The sequence below is a fragment of the Porites lutea genome, chromosome 11, assembly GCF_958299795.1.
Source record: "Porites lutea chromosome 11, jaPorLute2.1, whole genome shotgun sequence".
NCBI classification, from domain to species: Eukaryota; Metazoa; Cnidaria; class Anthozoa; order Scleractinia; family Poritidae; genus Porites; species Porites lutea.
In genome coordinates this window covers 7538445-7559194 of record NC_133211.1, presented here as the reverse complement: position 1 = coordinate 7559194, position 20750 = coordinate 7538445, and the positions used below count along the sequence as shown (strand labels likewise).

General features: G+C 41.3%; 1 protein-coding gene across 2 annotated transcripts; it reads right to left on the bottom strand.

The window, feature by feature from the left end:
- Positions 1-4: 4 nt before the first annotated feature.
- LOC140952792 (organic cation transporter protein-like) lies at positions 5-20502 on the bottom strand. 2 transcript variants are annotated; one of them, XM_073402240.1, is made up of 11 exons: positions 20265-20502; positions 14307-14589; positions 13215-13361; positions 12039-12319; positions 10288-10533; positions 9704-9838; positions 3017-3096; positions 1838-1946; positions 1660-1732; positions 1060-1262; positions 5-332 (listed from the first exon to the last, which is right to left on the bottom strand). In XM_073402240.1, exons 2-11 carry the CDS (start codon positions 14571-14573, stop codon positions 278-280), a joined length of 1596 nt encoding a protein of 531 aa, XP_073258341.1. In that variant the 5' UTR covers positions 14574-14589; positions 20265-20502; the 3' UTR covers positions 5-277. The 2 variants fall into 2 exon arrangements, with proteins under 2 accessions (XP_073258341.1, XP_073258342.1); XM_073402241.1 differs by lacking the exon at positions 20265-20502 and adding an exon at positions 16588-16607.
- Positions 20503-20750: the final 248 nt, after the last annotated feature.

The following is a 20750-nucleotide window of genomic DNA, read 5'->3' as shown; positions in this document are numbered from 1 at the left end:
ATCAGCGTGAGGTACGTGCAGAGTTGTTGATTTGCCAGTCTACACCTACTACTTTTTTGCCAATCTCGTTGATTAAGCTCTCATTGTTGTGATCCAAAATTTTGCTACCACGGTAACGTGACGTCAAACTTCTCTCTATTTCTACCCTGACTTACCTGCCATCTATTCTATAGTCAAACTTTGCTGCAACTGACTCTACTAAATGTATACCTGACAATTATGTCTATAACCCAGGAAAAGAGAAAAATGATTGGCCCTTCCTCAAGGTATTAACGTTTCACAGTAGCTGCGTTTCAGCAGATGGCGACTGCGCTTTGTCTGATTCCTTAGACCTAGAAGAAAAAAGGTAATTTTAGTGAGTTATTCCAGGCCTGTGTCGTTTAATTTTGTTTCTGGAATTGCTTGAGAGTTTCACTGCGACGCGATACACGTCCACCAGGTATCTATCTCTAGGTGTCCTAGGTGTATAGGTGTGTGCTTATCATTTTAACCAATAGGAAAGACTTAGTGAAAATTCGTATAAGTGATCACAAACTCATGATTGAAACTGGAAGATAGAATCAAACTCCCCACAACGATAGATTCTGCCCTGTTTGTAACTCTGGTATAATTGAAGGCGAATTTCATTTTCTATTGCATTGTTCAAATCCATCAAAATTCTGCGATTTTAATCAGCTGTCTTGCACAGAATTAATTATTAAATTGATGAATTCACATAATTTTTCTGTAAATTCACATTTGTTGAAATTTGTCCCATTATATGTAATGATTTAAGCTATAATTTGTTATCAAATCATTCTGATGACACTTGATTGACCACTGCAATCATTACATTGTAATATCATTAGTACAAATTTTAACTTTATCTTAGGAAGCTCTTGCAATACTGCAACTACATATAGTCATGCAAATAAAGCTTATGTTGTTGTTGTTAGCCTTAAGCAAACCTCAAGCTAACCTCAAGGTTGATGGCACTAAATTAAAAAATGGCCTGTTTTGCAATCCATGCTCAACATCCTTGATTTCTATAGAGATATTCCGGAGACCAGTAAATCATACCTGAAGCAGTGTAATGGGCAGGGGCGTGGTTTTTCCATACAAATGATACCGTAGAATTCTTTGTCCTGATTGATGTCCTCCACTGTCTGATATGTTTGGCATAAAAGAGTCTCGGGAAGAAACAGCGCTACCAAACCAGCGGCTACCGTCAGGCAGCCGAAAATAACCATGGGAAGAGTCGCGCTCAGTCCTGGTAACTGCGCCTGCGTTTTAAAGGGAAATTACTGAGTTTATTTTAGGCCACAATTAAGCTAAAAAATTTAAATGCTTTAGCTTTCACCACAGAATCTGTTTGTCAACTGGCAAAAAAAGACGTTTCTCAGTCAGGTGCGCGAATGATTTTACTCGAGTGATCGCTTTGTTGAATTTATAAGAAGTCGAGGAGCTAAGACGAGTTAAAGTGGGAGGGAAACCAGCGGGGGGTAGCGGGGGGGAGGGAGAGGGGAAAGAGAGGAGAACGCCCCTATCCTATGGGTTGCGTCATAGATGGTGTCCACAAGCGGCATTACGAACCTAGACGAGCAGCTTTTGCCGGACCGAAATATACGCCTACATTACATTCTATAAAAAGGATTATTTTAAGACAAAAAATGACCTTACCAGCATGACTATGTAGGGAGCGATAATAGATCCCACACGAGCACTTGTTGAACAAACACCAATACCTTGATTCCTAATAAAAATGAACTCTTCATGAAATTTTTTTATTATAAATAAAATTACATATCCTTCAAATAAAAATTAAAACGACAAATTGGCAATTCGCACTATAAAGTACCTCAGTTCTGTAGGATACAGCTCACTGGAATACAGGTAGATATTTGCAAATGAGCCGCTGGCCATGAAACGACCGATGAAAGCTAAAGCAGTAGTAGCGCCCTTCTGATCTATTAGCAGGAAAAAATTATTCAAATTAACATCCTTCGAGGAGAATTTCAGTTTAACATTACAGTTCTTCTTCTTATATGCTTTCTTCATAGATTAGTCAAGACATTCGTTAACAAAAACGATTAGATTTACTAGAGAAAACGTTATGAAATTACTGAACTAGAGAAGTCTCCCTAACTGTCATTGCATACTTGTGATTTGCGTTGGCCATATCACACTCTCGGCCCTCTAAGCCTAAATTTAAAAAAGCGTTGAGTATTCCCCAATTCAGATACTCTAGGGACACAACAACAACACGCAACAACATCCAACAACATGCAACAGGGTGTGCAAACGGACGCAACATGTAACATCCAACAATGTTGGGAGTTGTTGGCGAACAATGTTGCGTCTGTTTGCACGGGGCTTTAAAATCTGGAATGAGATACCAACTAATCCTAAAAGCTTACCCAAAAACTCTTTTAAAAAATATATTAAAGAAAAACTGTTCAAAATTTTAGAATCTGAAGACTCTTATGTTGGAGTTGATGCACTGATTAGAGCGGTTTTCATTTGAGTGTCGAAAAGTAATTGGTTTTGCACTTTCTACACGATGCGATTGGCTTAAAAGATTCGCGCCACCTTTTCATCCAATCAGAAGTAAAACCAAAGCCAATTGTGACGCGCTCGCATGCATTTTCCCGCGCTTTGCGTCAGCCACATGTAATTACTTCGAGTTTTGATTGGTTCAATGTATTGTCTGCGTCCTATGTGATTGGCCAGAGTAATTACTTTGGTTTTGGTTTTACGACACTCAAACGAAAACCACTCTAATAAAATGTAAAATTAGTTTTTAGTTTAGTTTGTAGCTTTCCTCTTGACATATTGTTCATATATTCTTCTCCTTCGGCATTACGGTAGCAATTCACGGGTTAATTAGTGTAATGAATAATTAACTTGAGTTCATGATCAGGTTATTACTTTCCTCTTCGCATATTACATTTTGCTTTATTTGTTTTCGTTTGTTTGTTTGTTCAGCGTACATAAGTCTAGAGAAGTCTAAACAGTTTAATAAAGAACTATGATTTACCTTTGGGAACAGCCAGGACCAGTAAGAGAATAACGCCACCTGCTATCATCATTGCTGAATGGGACATGCGGCGGCCAAATCTGTATTCATGCAATAATATTAAAAAAGTACATACATAAATACTTTATTGCCTCTATCTATGTAACACGGCTACTGATCTGACCCTTCCTTAACCGACAAGAGAGTCTCTAAAAAGACTCGGTAGATCGCTTAATCTGCAGATCGCTGGATCCGTAGATCGCTGGATCTGTAAATCGCTGGATTTGTAGATCGCTTGATCGGTAGGTCGATGGATCTATAGATCGCTGGATCTGTAGATCGCTGGATCGGTAGATCGCTGGATCTGTAGATCGCTGAACCTGCAGCTCGCTGGATCGGTAGATCACTGGATCTGTAGATCGATGGATCTATAGATCGCTGGATCGGTAGATCGATAGATGTATAGATAGCTGGATCGGCAGATCGCTGGATCTGTAGATCGCTGGATCATTAGATCGCTGGATCTGTAGATCGATGGATCTATAGATCGCTGGATCGGTAGATCGATGCATCTATAGATAGCTGGATCGGTAGATCGTTGGATCTGTAGATCGTTAGATCGGTAAATCCCTGGATCTGTAGATCGCTGGATCTGTAAATCGATGGAGCTGTAGATCGCTGGGTCTGTACATAGATGGATCGGTAGATCACTGGATCTGCAAATCAGTGGGTCTGTAGATCGCTGGATCGATAAATCGCTGGACCTATAGATCGCTGGATCTATAAATCTATAGATCTGTATATCGCTGGATCGCTAGATCGCTAGATCGGTAGGTTGCTGAATCTGTAGGTCGCTGGATCTGGAGATTAATTGATCTGTAGATCGCTGGATCGGTAGATCGCTTTATCGGTAGATCTCTGAATCTGTAGATCGCTGGATCGGTACATCGCTTAATCGGGAGATCTCTGGATCTGTAGATCGCTAGATCGGTAGTTCGATGGATATATAGATCGCTGGATCGGTAGATCGCTGGATCGGTAGATCGATGGATCTATAGATCGCTGGATCGGTACATCGCTGAATCTGTAGATCGCTGGATCTGTAAATCGCTGAATTGTAGATCGCTTGATCGGTAGGTCAATGGATCTATAGATCGCTGGATCTGTAGATCGCTGGATATGTAGATCGCTGGATCGGTAGATCGCTGGACCTGCAGCTCGCTGGATCGGTAGATCACTGGATCTGTAGATCGATGGATCTATAGATCGCTGGATCGGTAGATCGATAGATGTATAGATAGCTGGATCGGCAGATCGCTAGATCTGTAGATCGCTGGATCATTAGATCGCTGGATCTGTAGATCGATGAATCTATAGATCGCTGGATCGGTAGATCGATGGATCTATAGATCGCTGGATCGGTAGATCAATTGATCTATAGATCGCTGGATAGGTACATCACTGGATCGATCGGTAGATCGCTGGATCTATAGATTGCTGGATCGGTAGATCGCTGGATCTGTAGATCACTGGATCGGTAGATCGCTGGATCGGTAGATCGCTGGATCTGTAGATCGCTGGACCTGTAGATCGCTGGATCGGTAGATTCCTGGATCGGTAGATCCCTGGATCGGTAGATCGCTGGATCGGCAGATCGCTTCATCGGTAGATCTCCGAATCTCTAGATTCCTGGATCTGTAGATCGCTGGATCAAAAATCGCTTTATTTGTAGATCTCTCGATCGGTAGATCGCTGGATCGGTAGATTATTGGATCTGTAGATCGCTGGATCGGTAGATCAATGGATCCATAGATCGCTGGCTCGGTAGATCGCTGGATATGTAGATTGATGGATCGGTAGATCGATGGATGGGTAGATCGATGGATCTATAGATCGCTGGATCGGTAGGTTGCTGGATCTGTAGATCGCTGGATCTGGAGATCTCTGGATCTGTAGATCGCTAGATCGGTAGTTCGATGGATATATAGATCGCTGGATCGGTAGATCGCTGGATCGGTAGATCGCTGGATCGGTAGATCGATGGATCTATAGATCGTTGGATCGGTACATCGCTGGATCTGTAGATCGCTGGATCTGTAAATCGCTGGATTTGTAGATCGCTTGATCGGTAGGTCGATGGATCTATAGATCGCTGGATCTGTAGATCGCTGGATCGGTAGATCACTGGATCTGTAGATCGCTGAACCTGCAGCTCGCTGGATCGGTAGATCACTGGATCTGTAGATCGATGGATCTATAGGTCGCTGAATCGGTAGATCGATAGATGTATAGATAGCTGGATCGGCAGATCGCTGGATCTGTAGATCGCTGGATCTGTAGATCGATGGATCTGTAGATCGCTGGATCGGTAGATCGATGCGTCTATAGATAGCTGGGTCGGTAGATCGTTGGATCTGTAGATCGTTAGATCGGTAAATCCCTGGATCTGTAGATCGCTGGATCTGTAAATCGATGGAGCTGTAGATCGCTGGGTCTGTACATAGATGGATCGGTAGATCACTGGATCTGCAAATCAGTGGGTCTGTAGATCGCTGGATCGATAAATCGCTGGACCTATAGATCGCTGGATCTGTAAATCTATAGATCTGTATATCGCTGGATCGCTAGATCGCTAGATCGGTAGGTTGCTGAATCTGTAGGTCGCTGGATCTGGAGATTAATTGATCTGTAGATCGCTGGATCGGTAGATCGCTTTATCGGTAGATCTCTGAATCTGTAGATCGCTGGATCGGTACATCGCTTAATCGGGAGATCTCTGGATCTGTAGATCACTAGATCGGTAGTTCGATGGATATATAGATCGCTGGATCGGTAGATCGCTGGATCGGTAGATCGATGTATCTATAGATCGCTGGATCGGTACATCGCTGAATCTGTAGATCGCTGGATCTGTAAATCGCTGGATTTGTAGATCGCTTGATCGGTAGATCGATGGATCTACAGATCGCTGGATCGATAGATCGCTGGATCTGTAGATCGCTGGATCGGTAGATCGCTGGACCTGCAGCTCGCTGGATCGGTAGATCACTGGATCTGTAGATCGATGGATCTATAGATCGCTGGATCGGTAGATCGATAGATGTATAGATAGCTGGATCGGTAGATCGCTAGATCTGTAGATCGGTGGATCATTAGATCGCTGGATCTGTAGATCGATGAATCTATAGATCGCTGGATCGGTAGATCGATGGATCTATAGATCGCTGGATCGGTAGATCGCTTGATCTGTAGATCGCTGGATCTTTAGATCAATTGATCTATAGGTCGCTGGATAGGTAGATCACTGGATCTGTAGAGCGCTGGATCGATAGATCGCTGGATCTGTAGATCTATGGATCTGTAGATCGATGGATCTATAGATCGTTGGATCGGTAGGTTGCTGGATTTGTAGATCGCTGGATAACTAGATCGCAGAATCTGTAGATCGCTGGACCTGTAGATCCCTGGATCGGTAGATCGCTGGATCTGTAGATCGATAGATCTATAGATCGCTGGATCGGTAGATCGATGGATGTATAGATAGCTGGATCGGCAGATCGCTGGATCGGTAGATCGCTGGATCGGTAGATTCCTGGATCGGTAGATCCCTGGATCGGTAGAACGCTGGATCGGCAGATCGCTTCATCGGTAGATCTCTGAATCTCTAGATTGCTGGATCTGTAGATCGCTGGATCGGAAATCGCTTTATTTGTAGATCTCTCGATCGGTAGATCGCTGGATCGGTAGATTATTGGATCTGTAGATCGCTGGATCGGTAGATCAATGGATCCATAGATCGCTGGCTCGGTAGATCGCTGGATATGTAGATTGATGGATCGGTAGATCGATGGATGGGTAGATCGATGGATCTATAGATCGCTGGATCGGTAGGTTGCTGGATCTGTAGATCGCTGGATCGGTAGATCGCTGGATCTGTAGATCGCTGGACCTGTAGATCGCTGGATCGGTAGATCGCTGGATTTGTATATCGATGGATCTATATATCGCTGGATCGGTAGATCGATGGATGTATAGATAGCTGGATCGGTAGATCTCTGGATCTGTAGATCGCTGGATCGGTAGATTGCTGCATCGGTAGATCGCTGGATCGGTAGATCGATGGATCTATAGATCGCTGGATCGGTAGTTCGCTGGATCGGTACATCTATGGATCTGTAGATCGATGGATCTATAGATCGCTGGATCAGTAGATCGCTGGATCGTTAGTTCGATGGATCTATAGATCGCTGGATCGGTAGATCGATGGATGTATAGATAGCTGGATCGGTAGATCGCTGGATCAGTAGATCGCTGGATCTGTAAATCGATGGATCGGTAGATCGCTGGATGTATAGATAGCTGGATCGGTAGATCACTGGATCGGTAGATCGCTGGATCTGTAGATCAATGGATCTATAGATCGCTGGAACGGTAGATCGATGGATGTATAGATAGCTGGATCGGTAGATCGTTGGATTTGTAAATCGTTGGATCGGTAGATCGCTGGATCAGTAGATTGCTGGTTCTGTAAATCGATGGAGCTGTAGATTGCTTGGTCTGTAGATGGATGGATCGGTAGGTCACAGGATCTGGAGATCGATGGGTCAGTAGATCGTTGGATCGATAAATCGCTGGATCTATAGATCGCTGGATCTGTAGGTCTATGGATCTGTCTATCGCTGGATCGCTGGATCGGTAGGTTGGTGGATGTGTAGGTCGCTGGATCTGTAGATGGCTGGATCTGGAGATCAATGGATCTGTAGATCGCTAGATCGGTAGATCGCTTTATCGGTAGATCTCTGAATCTGTAGATCGCTGGATCTGAAGATCGCTGGATCGGTAGATCGCTCTATCGGTAGATCTCTGGATCTGTAGATCGCTGGATCGGTAGATTCCTGGATAGGTAGATCGCTGGATCGGTAGATCGCTTTATTGGTAGATCTCTGAATCTGTAGATTTCTGGATCTGTTAGATCTCTGGATCTGTAGATCGCTGGATCGGTAGATCTCTGGATCTGTAGATCGCTGGATCGGTAAATCGCTTTATTGGTAGATTTCTGGATCTGTAGATCGCTGGATCTGTAGATCGCTGGATCGGTAGACCTCTGGATCTGTAGATCGCTGGATCGGTAAATCGCTTTATTGGTAGAGCTCTGGATCTGTAGATCGCTGGATCGGTAGATTCCTGGATCGGTAGATTGCTGGATCGGTAGATCGCTGGATCTTTAGATCGCTGGATCGGTAGATCGATGTATGTATAGATCGCCGGAGCGGTAGATCGCTGGATATGTGGATCGCTGGATCGGTAGATCGATGGATCTATAGATCGCTGTATCGGTAGATCGCTGGATCTGTAGATCGCTGGCTCGGTAGATCGCTTGATCTGTAGATCGCTGGACCTGCAGATCGCTGGATCGGTAGATCGCTGGATCTGTAGATCGATGGATCTATAGATCGCTGGATCGGTAGATCGATGGATGCATAGATAGTTGGATCAGTAGATCGCTGGATCTGTAGATCGCTGGATTGGTAGATCGATGGATCTATAGATCGCTGGATCTGTAGAGCGATGGATCCGTAGATCGCTAGATCTGTAGATTGCTGGATCAGTAGATCTATGGATCTGTAGATCGATGGATCTATAGATCGCTGGATCGGGAGATCGATGGATCTATAGATCGCTGGATGGGTAGATCGCTGGATCTGTAGATCGCTGGATCGGTAGATCGAGGGATCCGTATATAGATGGATCGGTAGATCGCTGGATGGGTAGATCGCTCGGTCTGTAGATTGCTGGATCGATAAATCGCTGGATCTATAGATCGCTGGATCTCTAGATCGCTGGATCTGTAGGTCTCTGTATATCGCTGGATCGCTGTATCTCTGGATTGGTAGGTTGCTGGATCTAAATTTAGCGGGGCTATGCTTTGGAACCAGCTCTCGAATGAAGCAAAACTCGCCGAATGATTCTCTACATTTTAGAAACTTATTAGATTATAGTTGGGTCTTGCTAAGCTGTGTATCTTAATAGTAGTTAACCTTTTAATAGCAATAGTAGTAGAAGTAGTAGTAGTATAAGATATTTTAGTAATAGCTTAGTTATTTAATATACGATTTTTATGTCTCAACACACCCTCCATGGAAACCAGCCGAGTGTTGTTGGGGCTACTGAGCGTGTTTCTCCTGTAATTTGAATTTTTTTTCAAAAAAGTATTACCTGCCTACCTCACCAAAGGGGCTTTTCAGGAACAATCATTGCATTATTTACTGTTAAACGACGGAAGAATGTTAGAAGTTTTTAACTAGCGAGAGATGGCTAGTTAAAGGATGTATGAATCAAGAGATAAAAAAATATCATTAGAAGAAAAGAAAGAAAGAAGTGAGCAAAAGGGAAAACAAATGAACGACATATATAATGGAAAAGGAGAAAACAAATGAAAGAATTAAAAAGGAAGGGAGAGTACGGGTCACAGAAAAGAAATGATCAAGGAAGGGAGAAGTCAAGGAAGAAAACAAGTAGTTAAATGGGGAATTAAAAATGTGAATATAAACGAAGAAAAACGCTGAGAAACTTTAAATAAATAGGTGAATTTTTGATCGATGAATGAATAATCGATCGAATGATCGATCAGAGAACGAGGAAGCAGATAGGTTGCCATGTAAACAGTTTCGTGACTTGCGCTCTTATTTTCGCGATTAAGCAACTTACTTTTGAAGAAGAACCCAGCAGATGAGATGGGTTGGAATGTCCGAGAGGTACATCAGGAACAAGTTCAAGTAGGGACTGCCAGACAAGCGGCTTATGTACAGCAAGAAACCATAATAAACCATGCTGATAACCATCCTATGTGAAATGCAGACAAACACGTATTATTTACAACAACTTCTGTTTTTATAGAATTGAATATCTTGTTTCCCTAATAGTGCACAAAGCAATAGCGAACTTCAAACTGATTGTATACGAATTGCCCTAACTATAACTTTCTACTGTTGATTAGCACATAATAAAACGGATAAGATTGGTGTGTGATAAGTTATTATGTGAGTCACGCGACTCTGCTTTGAAAAATGGTACTTGTACTCGTACTCAATGTCTCAATCTCGCATTCTCAGTCCATTCTTAAAGTCCCTATTGATTAGAGAACCGCAGTGGAATCATCACTAAAGTTTTGGCCACCCCCTCCCCCCACCTCTATTTTGATAAAAAAAAAAAGAAAGCTTAAGGGAGAATGCCGCCCACCTGTAGAATCGGATTCAAGATATATCAGAGACACTATGCAATTTTGAACTTACCAGTTAAAGCAAAGAATGAAGGTTCGTTTGCGCAAGCGCGGACTCCGAATCAGATCCAAGAATGACCTCCTACTGGAGCTGTCAGCTTTGGATTCTACCTCACTCTGATGATATTCTGTAAGTTTTGTCATTATGGAATCTGAGTCCACGGATAAGGAACTCTTGCTAGCGTATTTCATCAAAACTGCATGCGCCTGAACCAGATGACCTTTAGCAGCTAACCATCGTGCAGATTCAGGAAATACCCTGTGGAAGATATCCAGTTGTTTATAGTACTTTTAGTAATAGATTTATAACGATATTTTGACCGTATATTACATAGGCCAATTACAAGTTACTCGAAAATTTGACCTTGCTATATCCTTAATCTGATTGAAATAAAGGTACTGTGGAAAAGAAGACTGGATTGTCTTCACTCATTCCAGGTACGATTTCATAACTGGAAGAAGTTTATATACTCTGCTACCAAAGAGGGCTAATCACGTCTAATTCATAAGAGGGCAAACCATTATAATGAGTTGGACTAAATAGAAAGACTCGGTCACATTTTATCATGACTTAAAGAGCGAGGCTTCAATCCATGTCTCCTCTTTTAAACACGTTAAGTAAATGTCATGGTGCAATTATTCATAAATATGTAAACGCTATAATACGGAAGTTAAGATCAGTAGTCGAAGCAAAAAAATCATCTTATCCTTTGTTGATATGTGTGGTTTATATCATCTTGATACCATCAGTCACGCACTACTTCTATTTAGTTGGAAGCGATGCTCCTCTTTTATGCTGAGTTGACGTGTTCACTTAGTTCGTACAGATTACATTTCTACTGCGTTACTTTCCTTAACCCTTTAAATCCTAAGATCACAACTTGAAATCTCATTTGTTGTCCCTATTCATTTCCTGTAGAAGTAGTGAGGAGAAGTTGATAAAAATATCAAGTAATATCATCTTGTGTGATCAGGTCAGTAATTCTCATGACCACTCTGTTTTACAAACCATCGATATCACAAGGAGAAATTTGATGTTGATCACTGAGTCTTAGGGCTTAAAGGGTTAAGTGAACCTCTCCACAACAGCCATCTTGGGCACAGAAAAAAGTGGCCGTTCTAAAGAAGTGACCGTTGTGGTTTAAGCAAGAGTCAATCATGGATTATTTGTCCACCGGGACAAAAAAAAGGTGGCTGCTAGTGAAGGTTCGACTAAGTTTCTGTGCGTGCTCACGGATCGTGGGTGACTCCTAAAATATTCTGCGTGCGACTAATATGGACTTATTGGAGCACTGAAACCAACTGTGTAATTGTACGCACTTCAGGCATATGGATACTGTTAGGAGTAAAAGTTATTTATGGTTTGTCCCTCAGAATCATAAAAATCCACTAGACCTATTTAAAGGTTCAAAGAGGACCATGTTTAAAAGAGAGAGACTGAGAGAGAGAGACGTTTGCTCATGCTAGTGGTTAGTTTGTCTCGAGATGTTTACCATATTTTACAGCTTGACCATTTTTATAAAATTCCCGACAAGTGAAATGGCCTTGAAAGAGCGACATAAGAAATAGGTTGAAACTGTGACAGCAACGAGGTCAATCGCAAAAACAATAATAAAATACCGCACGGGACATGGCTTCCTCCTCAATAAGGGAAACCCCCCAGCTGGTTTTGAAATTCAGACTAAAGACAAACATACCACCCCTAAGAGCGCCTCGCTATAGATAAGTATATTTATTTATAGTTGTAAATGTCAGACAGCTTACTTATAAATCGAGAAGAGAAGAAGGGGCGGGAAGCTGCAAAGTATCAATAAAGTCCTCCAATCCGGAATAAGGTAGCCAAGTAATGCAATCAGGCCAGCGCCAATAGTCCAAAACGGGGTCTGTAATTTGTCAGCTCGGGTCCTGTAGGTTGGGCCAAAAAGTTCAAGAGCAAATATGTAATGAGCCACGAACAATCCGACGGCGAAGGCAGATGCGAAGAAACGGAGAAAGGCGAAGAATGACAGGCAGTCGACGAGTGCTGATCCAAGACCAAAAATGGCCTGAAAATTCCAAAATAAAATGCATAGAAAAGCAAACCAAGTTAACGGGTCTCTTAGTGTCAGATTTTGTGTATGCGCGCGCCATTATTTATTTATTTTATTATTTATTTTATTAGCTTTGCCCTGACGAATACAAAAAACTGAAGATATGCAAATACTGGTAATAAGAACCTAGCAATACACTAATAATAACTTAAATAATTTGGGTAGGGACACTGCAACAGTTAAAACCAATTACTGGGGACCCAAAATAAAAAATATAAAAGTAGCAATTGAAATCACATGCAGCAGCTAATTTCATCAATGGCCCATTTTACAGTTGTGGGCTTAGTGTCCTAGCCTTTGAGTGAACGTGAGGCTAAGGTTGAACTTGTTTTGATACAAACCGCCTCCTTTTTGAAATGTAAATTTTGCTTAAAAATACTAGTTAGCATAAGGAAAACATGATTTACATAACAGATTAGAAAGGGTTGTATCAAAACAAAGAAAACGCCAACCTCGTTTCCACCTGTAACTGTAAGGCTATTCGGGATTTTTCTTTTTTAAATACAAAATTGCGCGTGCAACTAACTTCCGGAAACCTGAAGTGCCAAAATTAAGTAATACTTAAGGAGAGCTTATTTCAAAGTCCTTTCAAATTGAAGAAGGGCCTACAGCCAAATGTACAAAGGTGAGTATTCTTATAATTAGCTTCGATCTTGATAGAGAAACTAACTTGTTTAACCCCGTCTCTATCTACTGGGCCAAAAAGATTATCCTGGGGAGGATCTAGGATTTATTTTCAAGGTGTTACGTTAGGACAATTATCACCTTCCCCCCCCCCCCCCCCCCCCCTCCGAAATACCCCTTAAATCTGCCCCTTCTTCTTTTGTTTGTTTTTTTTTTCTCAACATACCAGAAACACAGCACATAGGTACATACAAAATCTTCGTCCGAAGAAATCGGAAGTTGCTCCAAACACCAGCGATCCGAGAAGCATTCCTGCTGAATAGGCCGCCTGCACATTAGCCCCAGCAAAGGCTCGGTCACAAATAAGATTCCACTGTTAACAGGAAACAACCGCACGTGATTAGAAACTGATTTTTAGTCCAGTTCAAGGTACAAGCATAATGTGATTATCTGGGATTCAATAATTGTGGTGGCCATCGTGTTATCAAGGCAATTATTAACGCTCCATAGGGTGGAAGGGGGACTATGAAATTCCAGCCACACTGATGGGGGGAGCTTTGAAAATTCTCCCTCGTCCCCAGTCGCACGCGATCACTTTTTTGGGGATAATCATTAAGGAATGCGGGGGCAAAAGGAGTGATTGGAAGGGAAACTAACCACTGACACGTGCAGCTGTTTCTCTCTTTTTCCCTCTCATCATTCCCTGCTTGCGCTCTGCGCTCGTTCCCATAATCCCCCTCTCGCACACCTCGCTTGTTTCACGCTCTCGCGCGTCAACTAAACCTTGGGAAAGCCTGTGGAGAAGGCAGTTGAAAATTTAATGAAAAACCGAGGGGAACCTAGGTCAATAATTCTGTATCTTCATTCCCCCCTGCATCCTTATTGAATATACTTTCGCTTAACGATAAATCATAAACAATGGTATTAATCATCAGCACACATGTATCATTAGGCCTGTCCCGATTGTGCTCAGCAACTTTTAAACAACTTTTGGCGTTTGGAGCAATTCTTCGCTGTTCAGGCCACTTCGAGCAATTTTTTAGCAAAATATACTGAGGTTAAGAGCACATGTTAAGCACGAAAAAGTCAACGATTTCATTAGCCTCCCACGCACACGTCCCTTGGCAACATGTCATATAAAAAAATTCAGAAAGTTCGGAAGCAACTTTAAAATTTAAGTATCAACCTTTTTCAATTTTTGGCCGGCAAATTTTTAGCAACCTTATGGCATTCTAGTCAGCACTTCCTTAGCATTTTACGAGCAGAATCGGGACAGGCCTATGTATCATTGAATTATTATTACGAAACCGCCTCTCACCTCACTGACACTGCTGGTAAATGGACCATCAAAGACATATTCAGTGCAATTAGGACAACATTTGCTGTCCTCACATGTCACGTTACGTGTCACGCAATGAAATCTTGGCGTTCCAGAAAAGAACACAATCCCAATAACTTGTAAGGTGGAAGGGATAATCACCAGTGAACAGGTAGCAACATAAAGGAATACTTGCCAACGACCAAACGCGCTAATGGAAGTTAAAATTTCATCAAAATTCGTAGTCGTCTTTTTGGCTTGAGACATGGTGATGGTTTGATGCCTGTAAGAAAAGGATCGGATATAAGTTAGGCCAGTCAGGTGGTCACTGGAGATAGGACTTTACACTACAGGAGATTCATAAATGTTTCCGTATTAATTACATTCAGTGTATTCGTATTGGCAGGAGTTATATACATCAGTTGATACGAGATCATTCATCATCGGATATATTCACTTAAGTCTCCGGATTTAAAATCTCCGAACACGCGACCAAACGGGACGTTTTTACTTCGGATACACGCATCTACGTCTAAAACGGTAAAACGAATCCGGTACAAAAATGTTCCGGTTTCGTCCTGAATTCAGCGAAACCTCCTCTAATAGTCTTAAAAGACAGCCTTGAAAGTGTTTTCAATGTATTTAGGAGGAAAACGTCGTTGGGTGCCCCGCCTTCGCGAGGTTTTTGCGAAAAACGTATTTCAAGTATTGTTTATATAATATTGGCTCATTCTTTCACTGCGCATGCATTGTTTATGAGATAGTAAGCACTTGGAAAATTAAGAGGGGACTCAATTAAAGTCGCAAGACGATCGCCCAGTTCCTGAAATTCCACACGAGAGCCGCCTCAAATTTGCGGGTTCCCGCGCGAGTTTGTGACGTTGAGGGTGGCGCAGTTTGCTATAAAAATAGCGCAATTGGCTATTTCGATGGAACGACGTGGACCCCTCGGATCGCTTGCGGTCTCCTCCCTTGATTATGGCTCCTAGTGGTTGTTTATGGGAGGGGATCGCGCACGATAATCGAAGCACAGGGGTCTTTTCCGGGAAGAGGTCTGAAGGCAGGTACTTCTTTGAAGTGAATTTAATGCATGGAATTTATAAGCTACGATATTTGTATTTCCATGTTGTCACATCAGAAAAGTGGATCTTAGTATGCTATAAGGAGACAATAATTGCCCAAACTGCTCTCTTTGCAGTTCTTAATTTAATATGATTATGATAAATTTGTATACATATTCTATAGTTCTGTCCCGAATTTCTTATTTGCACATACTGTCTATAGTTTTTCTTGATTTCTTATATTTCTTAACATTCTGGTTTTCATCTTTAATTAATTAATTAATTTATTTATTCTTTTTGATTTATTTTAGTGTTCCATCTTAGTGGTTCTACACTACTATTACAGTTTGACACTAAAATAAAGGTATCATCATCATTCTTGTGCTCTAAGTATAGTAGTAGAGAGATTCACAAACCATGCGTCAGTTAGTCGCTTACAAGAGGTAAAACAAAGGCAAATTCTGAAATCCGGCGCCCCAAAAAGTGGTCGCGTTCGCTTAAGCGAGGTAGTCGTTTGCGAGAGGTTCACACTGTAGTGATTTGACTGTGTCAGTGAACTCTATCAAGCAGTCAACCTCTAAAACCGGCATGCTGGGTATTTCTCGAGGGGGTGACTTCTTTATAGAGGTTTGACTCAACGACTTTATTTGTATCTCTTAAGTTTAAATAAATTCCGTAATTTGCAACGCGCAAATGGCTTGTAGTCAAAGCTTATCTAGGCGGGTAATAAGGGAAAAACAGACAAAGGAAAGAAAGACTTGCGTGTTAGCCAAATTATTGAACAAACCACCAAGGATTTTGGATAATCGATCCACTATCAAAATATTTATAAACATATGTAAAATATTCAGTTATATACCCGTAAAATTCCGAAAAGAAGCCCCTCCATATATAAGCCCCTCCAAATATAAGCCCGCCAAACCGGTAACGCAAAAAACCCTCCGTTAAATCGCCCCTCCAAATAAAAGCCCCCTGGGGGCTTGCACTCGGAAAATTGCCCTCAAATACAAAGTAAAACAAAGCAAAGATGGTAAATTTAATTCCAACTATAAGGCTAGCCCAATCGATTTTGAAACGCAAATTTCCCTCCCTAGATAAGCCCCTCCAAAAATAAGCCCCTCAAAAAGGGCCTTTGAAAAATATAAGCCCCAGGGCTTAATCTCGGGATTTTACGGTATATTGAGGAAATAAAGATAAAAAAGAAACGAAGTATTACTTACAGATGTTCAGTCGCTGAACAATAGTTCAAGATATGATGGGTCGACTTTGAGATCTCCATGAGAATCATGATCTCATGCAAACGATTTGAAATTGCATTATTCAAGTTGTTTAAAGTGGGATGGTATAGCTTTCCAAGTTTGCCTCCAAAATTAGAGAAGGAAGATTTTAATTTGTATTTCTAATCTTGAATGCCGGTCCAGTGTAAAAGTTAGCCGGCAGTCACCTCGAGCTGCTGTACCAGTGTATATCTGATGTCTTTGAAGAAGTCTTTGAAAATATGCTGGAATATATTTCATTTCTTTCCTTTATGCATGAGGTTGCAGAATGAGCCAACAAATAGGAAACCTAACGAAGGAAAATCTGGTTTTTGAAGAAGAGAGAAATAACGCGATCTTTTCTACTTCCTGTAAAAAGAGCAATAATGAAGGAACCAACTTTTGAAGAATAAGGAGTTTTCTACCCCCAGAGAGCTTAGGCCATACTCATTTAGCCTGTGTACCCATGGCGGTTTTGGTTGGGCGGATTTATTAATGGCGACCCAGACTTTTTTTTCGTGTTTAACTGTGCCATGGAATCAGAAAACGAATTCAAAGCTATTCTTTGTTGTCACGTGGTGAAGCCACCTAATATTCCCATAGTAACATTCACTTCGCTAAAAAATCTTATTGGCAATTTGCATCCGATAATATTGAATTGTAATCAGCAAACTGAGACATCAATTTCGGATTGCATAACGCCTTGTTATGAATCCTATCTAATGGCTGGAATATTTAACAATTATTCCTCGAACTCGAATGGGCTATTAACTCAGAGGCCATGAGGGCCAGAGGAATAATTGTTTTAGGAAAAACCAACTAGTTGGTTTAAAATATCGAGAATAAAAAAAATTAGCCAGTGAAAGCTAGACTTTAATCCTTTTTTGCCGCCAAAAAGCCCGTGCTTTTCGCTACTAGTGGGCTATAACATATAGCCTAGTAGTAGCTCAACCAATCAGAACGCAGCATTGATAATAGATCACTAGCTGGATTTTACTAAAACCGGTTATGCAATATATGTTCTGCATCTGAGACAAATTCTCGCTTGTTTTCGGATATGATCGGGCCGGGTCAACCCCTCAACTTCTATCCAAGTTTTACTGACGCCTACGTATATGGTCTTTTATGTACTTCACCGACTGATTAACGACGCTACTCGCATCCCTCGCATCCGTCACTGAGTCAGATACTGATACTGATAAGGTAGTCTGAACTGAGAGGAGTAAAGAGAGCATGGGCTGGTCCAAATAATATGTAATGTGACTGAACAAAAAAAAAGGTTCTAAATGCCTGACAGTCATGCTACTTAGTCACGTACATGTGCGCTCAAGACTTTGATTCGGATTATCCAGACATGGCGTTATTGAGAGTAATGCGTTCAAAGAATGCACCCAGCGTCCTGCAAGGTTTCATCAAGACTGTCCATTTTTTACCGTATTTCTAACCATCAAAACTTCATCCCAAAATATCTCGTTAACACTCTTACAGACTTCGCTTAAACTTCACAAACATCGAGGCGGCTATTGGAGGAAAAAGCTCCAGATTTTGGAAGAACAGTTCCCAGTGCCGAGAAATACTACTGCAAGTAAAATAGGTAATGGCGTCATTTCGTTGCTATGACAACTCCGATGTCATCACAACCCTGATCATAACAAATTTTCATCTTTATCTAATACAATTGTGGTGGCATTTTTTCCCAGATCTTTGTTTATGGCGACATAGTTTATGCTCAAATTTGGGAGGTATTAACCCTGGAAAACTGTATCGAGCCACCCTAAGTTGTACAAGTAATTACAATTTGAATATGCTAATTACAACGATTTCAATGAAAGCTAAATGTGACAGAAGAACAATGAGCAGAGAAAAAGAAACAGCATAAATAAAACCTAAGCTACATGGAAAGTGACAGGTTTACATGTTTTACCTGTTAATTTAGAATATGTGTCTCCCACTTTACAAACATCGCCTCCTTAATCAATAACTGGAATGTACCTTAGGAAATTAACGTTCAAAGAAATTAAGGTATTGGAAATTAACGCGACTTAAATTAACGTAAATTAAGTGGAACACGATTTTCGAATAGAGGAAATTAACGCGAAAGTGAGGGTAACATTTCAAAACGAAGGAAATTAACGCGACGTTTACAAAGAAACAAAACTTGTTGAAACAATAGCCTGATTAAACTTAAACTTGAAATCCGAAATGGATACTTTGTTCTTGGCTCTTTCCTTAAACGTACGAAAGGTTTAAGGGAAGAAATCAGGCCACTTCAAGTTCTACCCAGGTTCTCTGTTACTAGCGGAACTCCACCCTGATAAAAATACTCCTGTTCTTAGGGTGTCAAAAATGTCAGAAGGTATTAAAAAATTGGAGTCAAAATAATGGAAATTAAGGTCATGGAAATTAAACGCACGGAAATTAACGCGAATTTTGGAAATTCGCGTTAATTTCCTTTAATAAGGTATACGGAGTGTTTCACTATCCGTGATACCGCCGCCTCTGGATAACAGTTACAGATTAAGAAACTTATTCTAAATCAACATGTGATATATACCGGTACGCGTTATCGACCAAGCGTGAGGCCAAGTGGCCTAGATATTGGCCATACCATAGTTCCTTCACGGTTTGATGGGCCGGAACGAGGTAGAGGTCCACAAAACGGAAAAAAACGAGGAGACCAATATCTAGTCATTTTACCAAACAAGCTTGGTCAGTAAGGATTTATTTTATCGTAAGAAAAATGAGTTTTCTTGAAGAAAAAAACAGGAAATCACGAGCCGGCAAGATAGGTTTATGTTGGCAAAGTTGGGTAGCCAATCAGAACGTAGGATTCGCGTCATTTTGCCCGCGAACCATAAAATAACAATGCTTCATAAAACAGAATGGTCAAGAGAAACAAGGACATGATCACACAAGATAAATCTCTTTCATATTTTAGCAACTGGGTGCCAGAGACTTTTCACGCATCTCTTAAGTAAATTTAATAGTTGTCACATGGTGCAGGTCATCTAATTTCCCCATAGTAACATTCACATCGCTAAAAAATCTTATTGAGCAATTTGCATTCGATAAAATTGAATTATAATCAGCATACTGGGGCGTCAATTTCGGATTGCATAACGCCTTGTTATGAATCCTATCTAATGGCTGGAATAAGACCAGTTATGCAATATGTGCTCTACATCTGAGACAAATTCTCGCTTGTTTTTAGACATGATCGGGTCGGGTCAACCCCTCTTCTCCGATCCAGGTTTATTGACCCCTTCTTTTATGCTCTTTCCCGAGTGATTAACGACGCTACGCGCACCCCTCGCAACCGTCACTGAGGCAAGACCTACTCTAACTCTACTGATAAGGTAGTCTGAGTAGGACTGAGTATGAAGTGGATAGTCTCGTCCAAACAATAAGTAATGTGACTTTAAAAAAAAAGGTTCCTTATGTCTTTACGTACATGGGTGCTTGGATGCATGGTCGAGACATGGTGACATTGAGAGTAATTCGTTCAAAGAACCCACCCTACGTCCAGCGGGATTGGGCTAAATTTAAAACAATCTGCAACGAAGTGAACAGTGATATAACGTTCGCAAAAACAATTATTGTTACAAACATTCATCTCAATTTCTAAAACTAATCCAACCGACCTTTTCAGATGAGTGAATCAACAACACTTTTCCACAACACGCCCCAACCGCTTGCGATCATGAGATCCAGTCGTTAACAAGTGTTAAGGTCCTTATTAAAATACATGAATACCTCAAAATTAATAAAAACTCTTCATTCTAGCGTGACCGGATAATAATCAAGCGTTTTGACGAACAAACTTAGCCAACCAAATACAAATGGTCTGCAAGACTAGTTCCAGAATGCCGCTTATCTATTAAATTTGCAATTTAATCACAATGTCAATAGGGCTTCGTTAGTAATAATTAGTGTAGGGAAAGCAAAAAGAGAAACAAAGAAAGAACAAAGGAGCCCGTCCACAAAAGTCTCATTGGGAGCAGTGTGTTGTTTGAACCTATTGTTCAAACAGAAGACGCGTAAAGCCGCGTGAAGATGCTTCAGAAATCACGCACAAAATTTTCGAGCTGCTTAAACCGTTCAGTCACTGAAAACAAAGATGGAAAACA

Excerpts from the sequence above, each read along its gene's own strand:
- LOC140952792 (XM_073402240.1), bottom strand. The coding sequence starts at position 14,573 with ATGTCTCAAGCCAAAAAGACGACTACGAATTTTGATGAAATTTTAACT. Across the intron at positions 13,362-14,306 it reads TTACCAGCAGTGTCAGTGAG|TGGAATCTTATTTGTGACCG; the intron begins GTGAGAGGCGGT and ends TCCTGTTAACAG. Across the intron at positions 1,263-1,659 it reads CTCCCTACATAGTCATGCTG|GCGCAGTTACCAGGACTGAG; the intron begins GTAAGGTCATTT and ends TTTAAAACGCAG.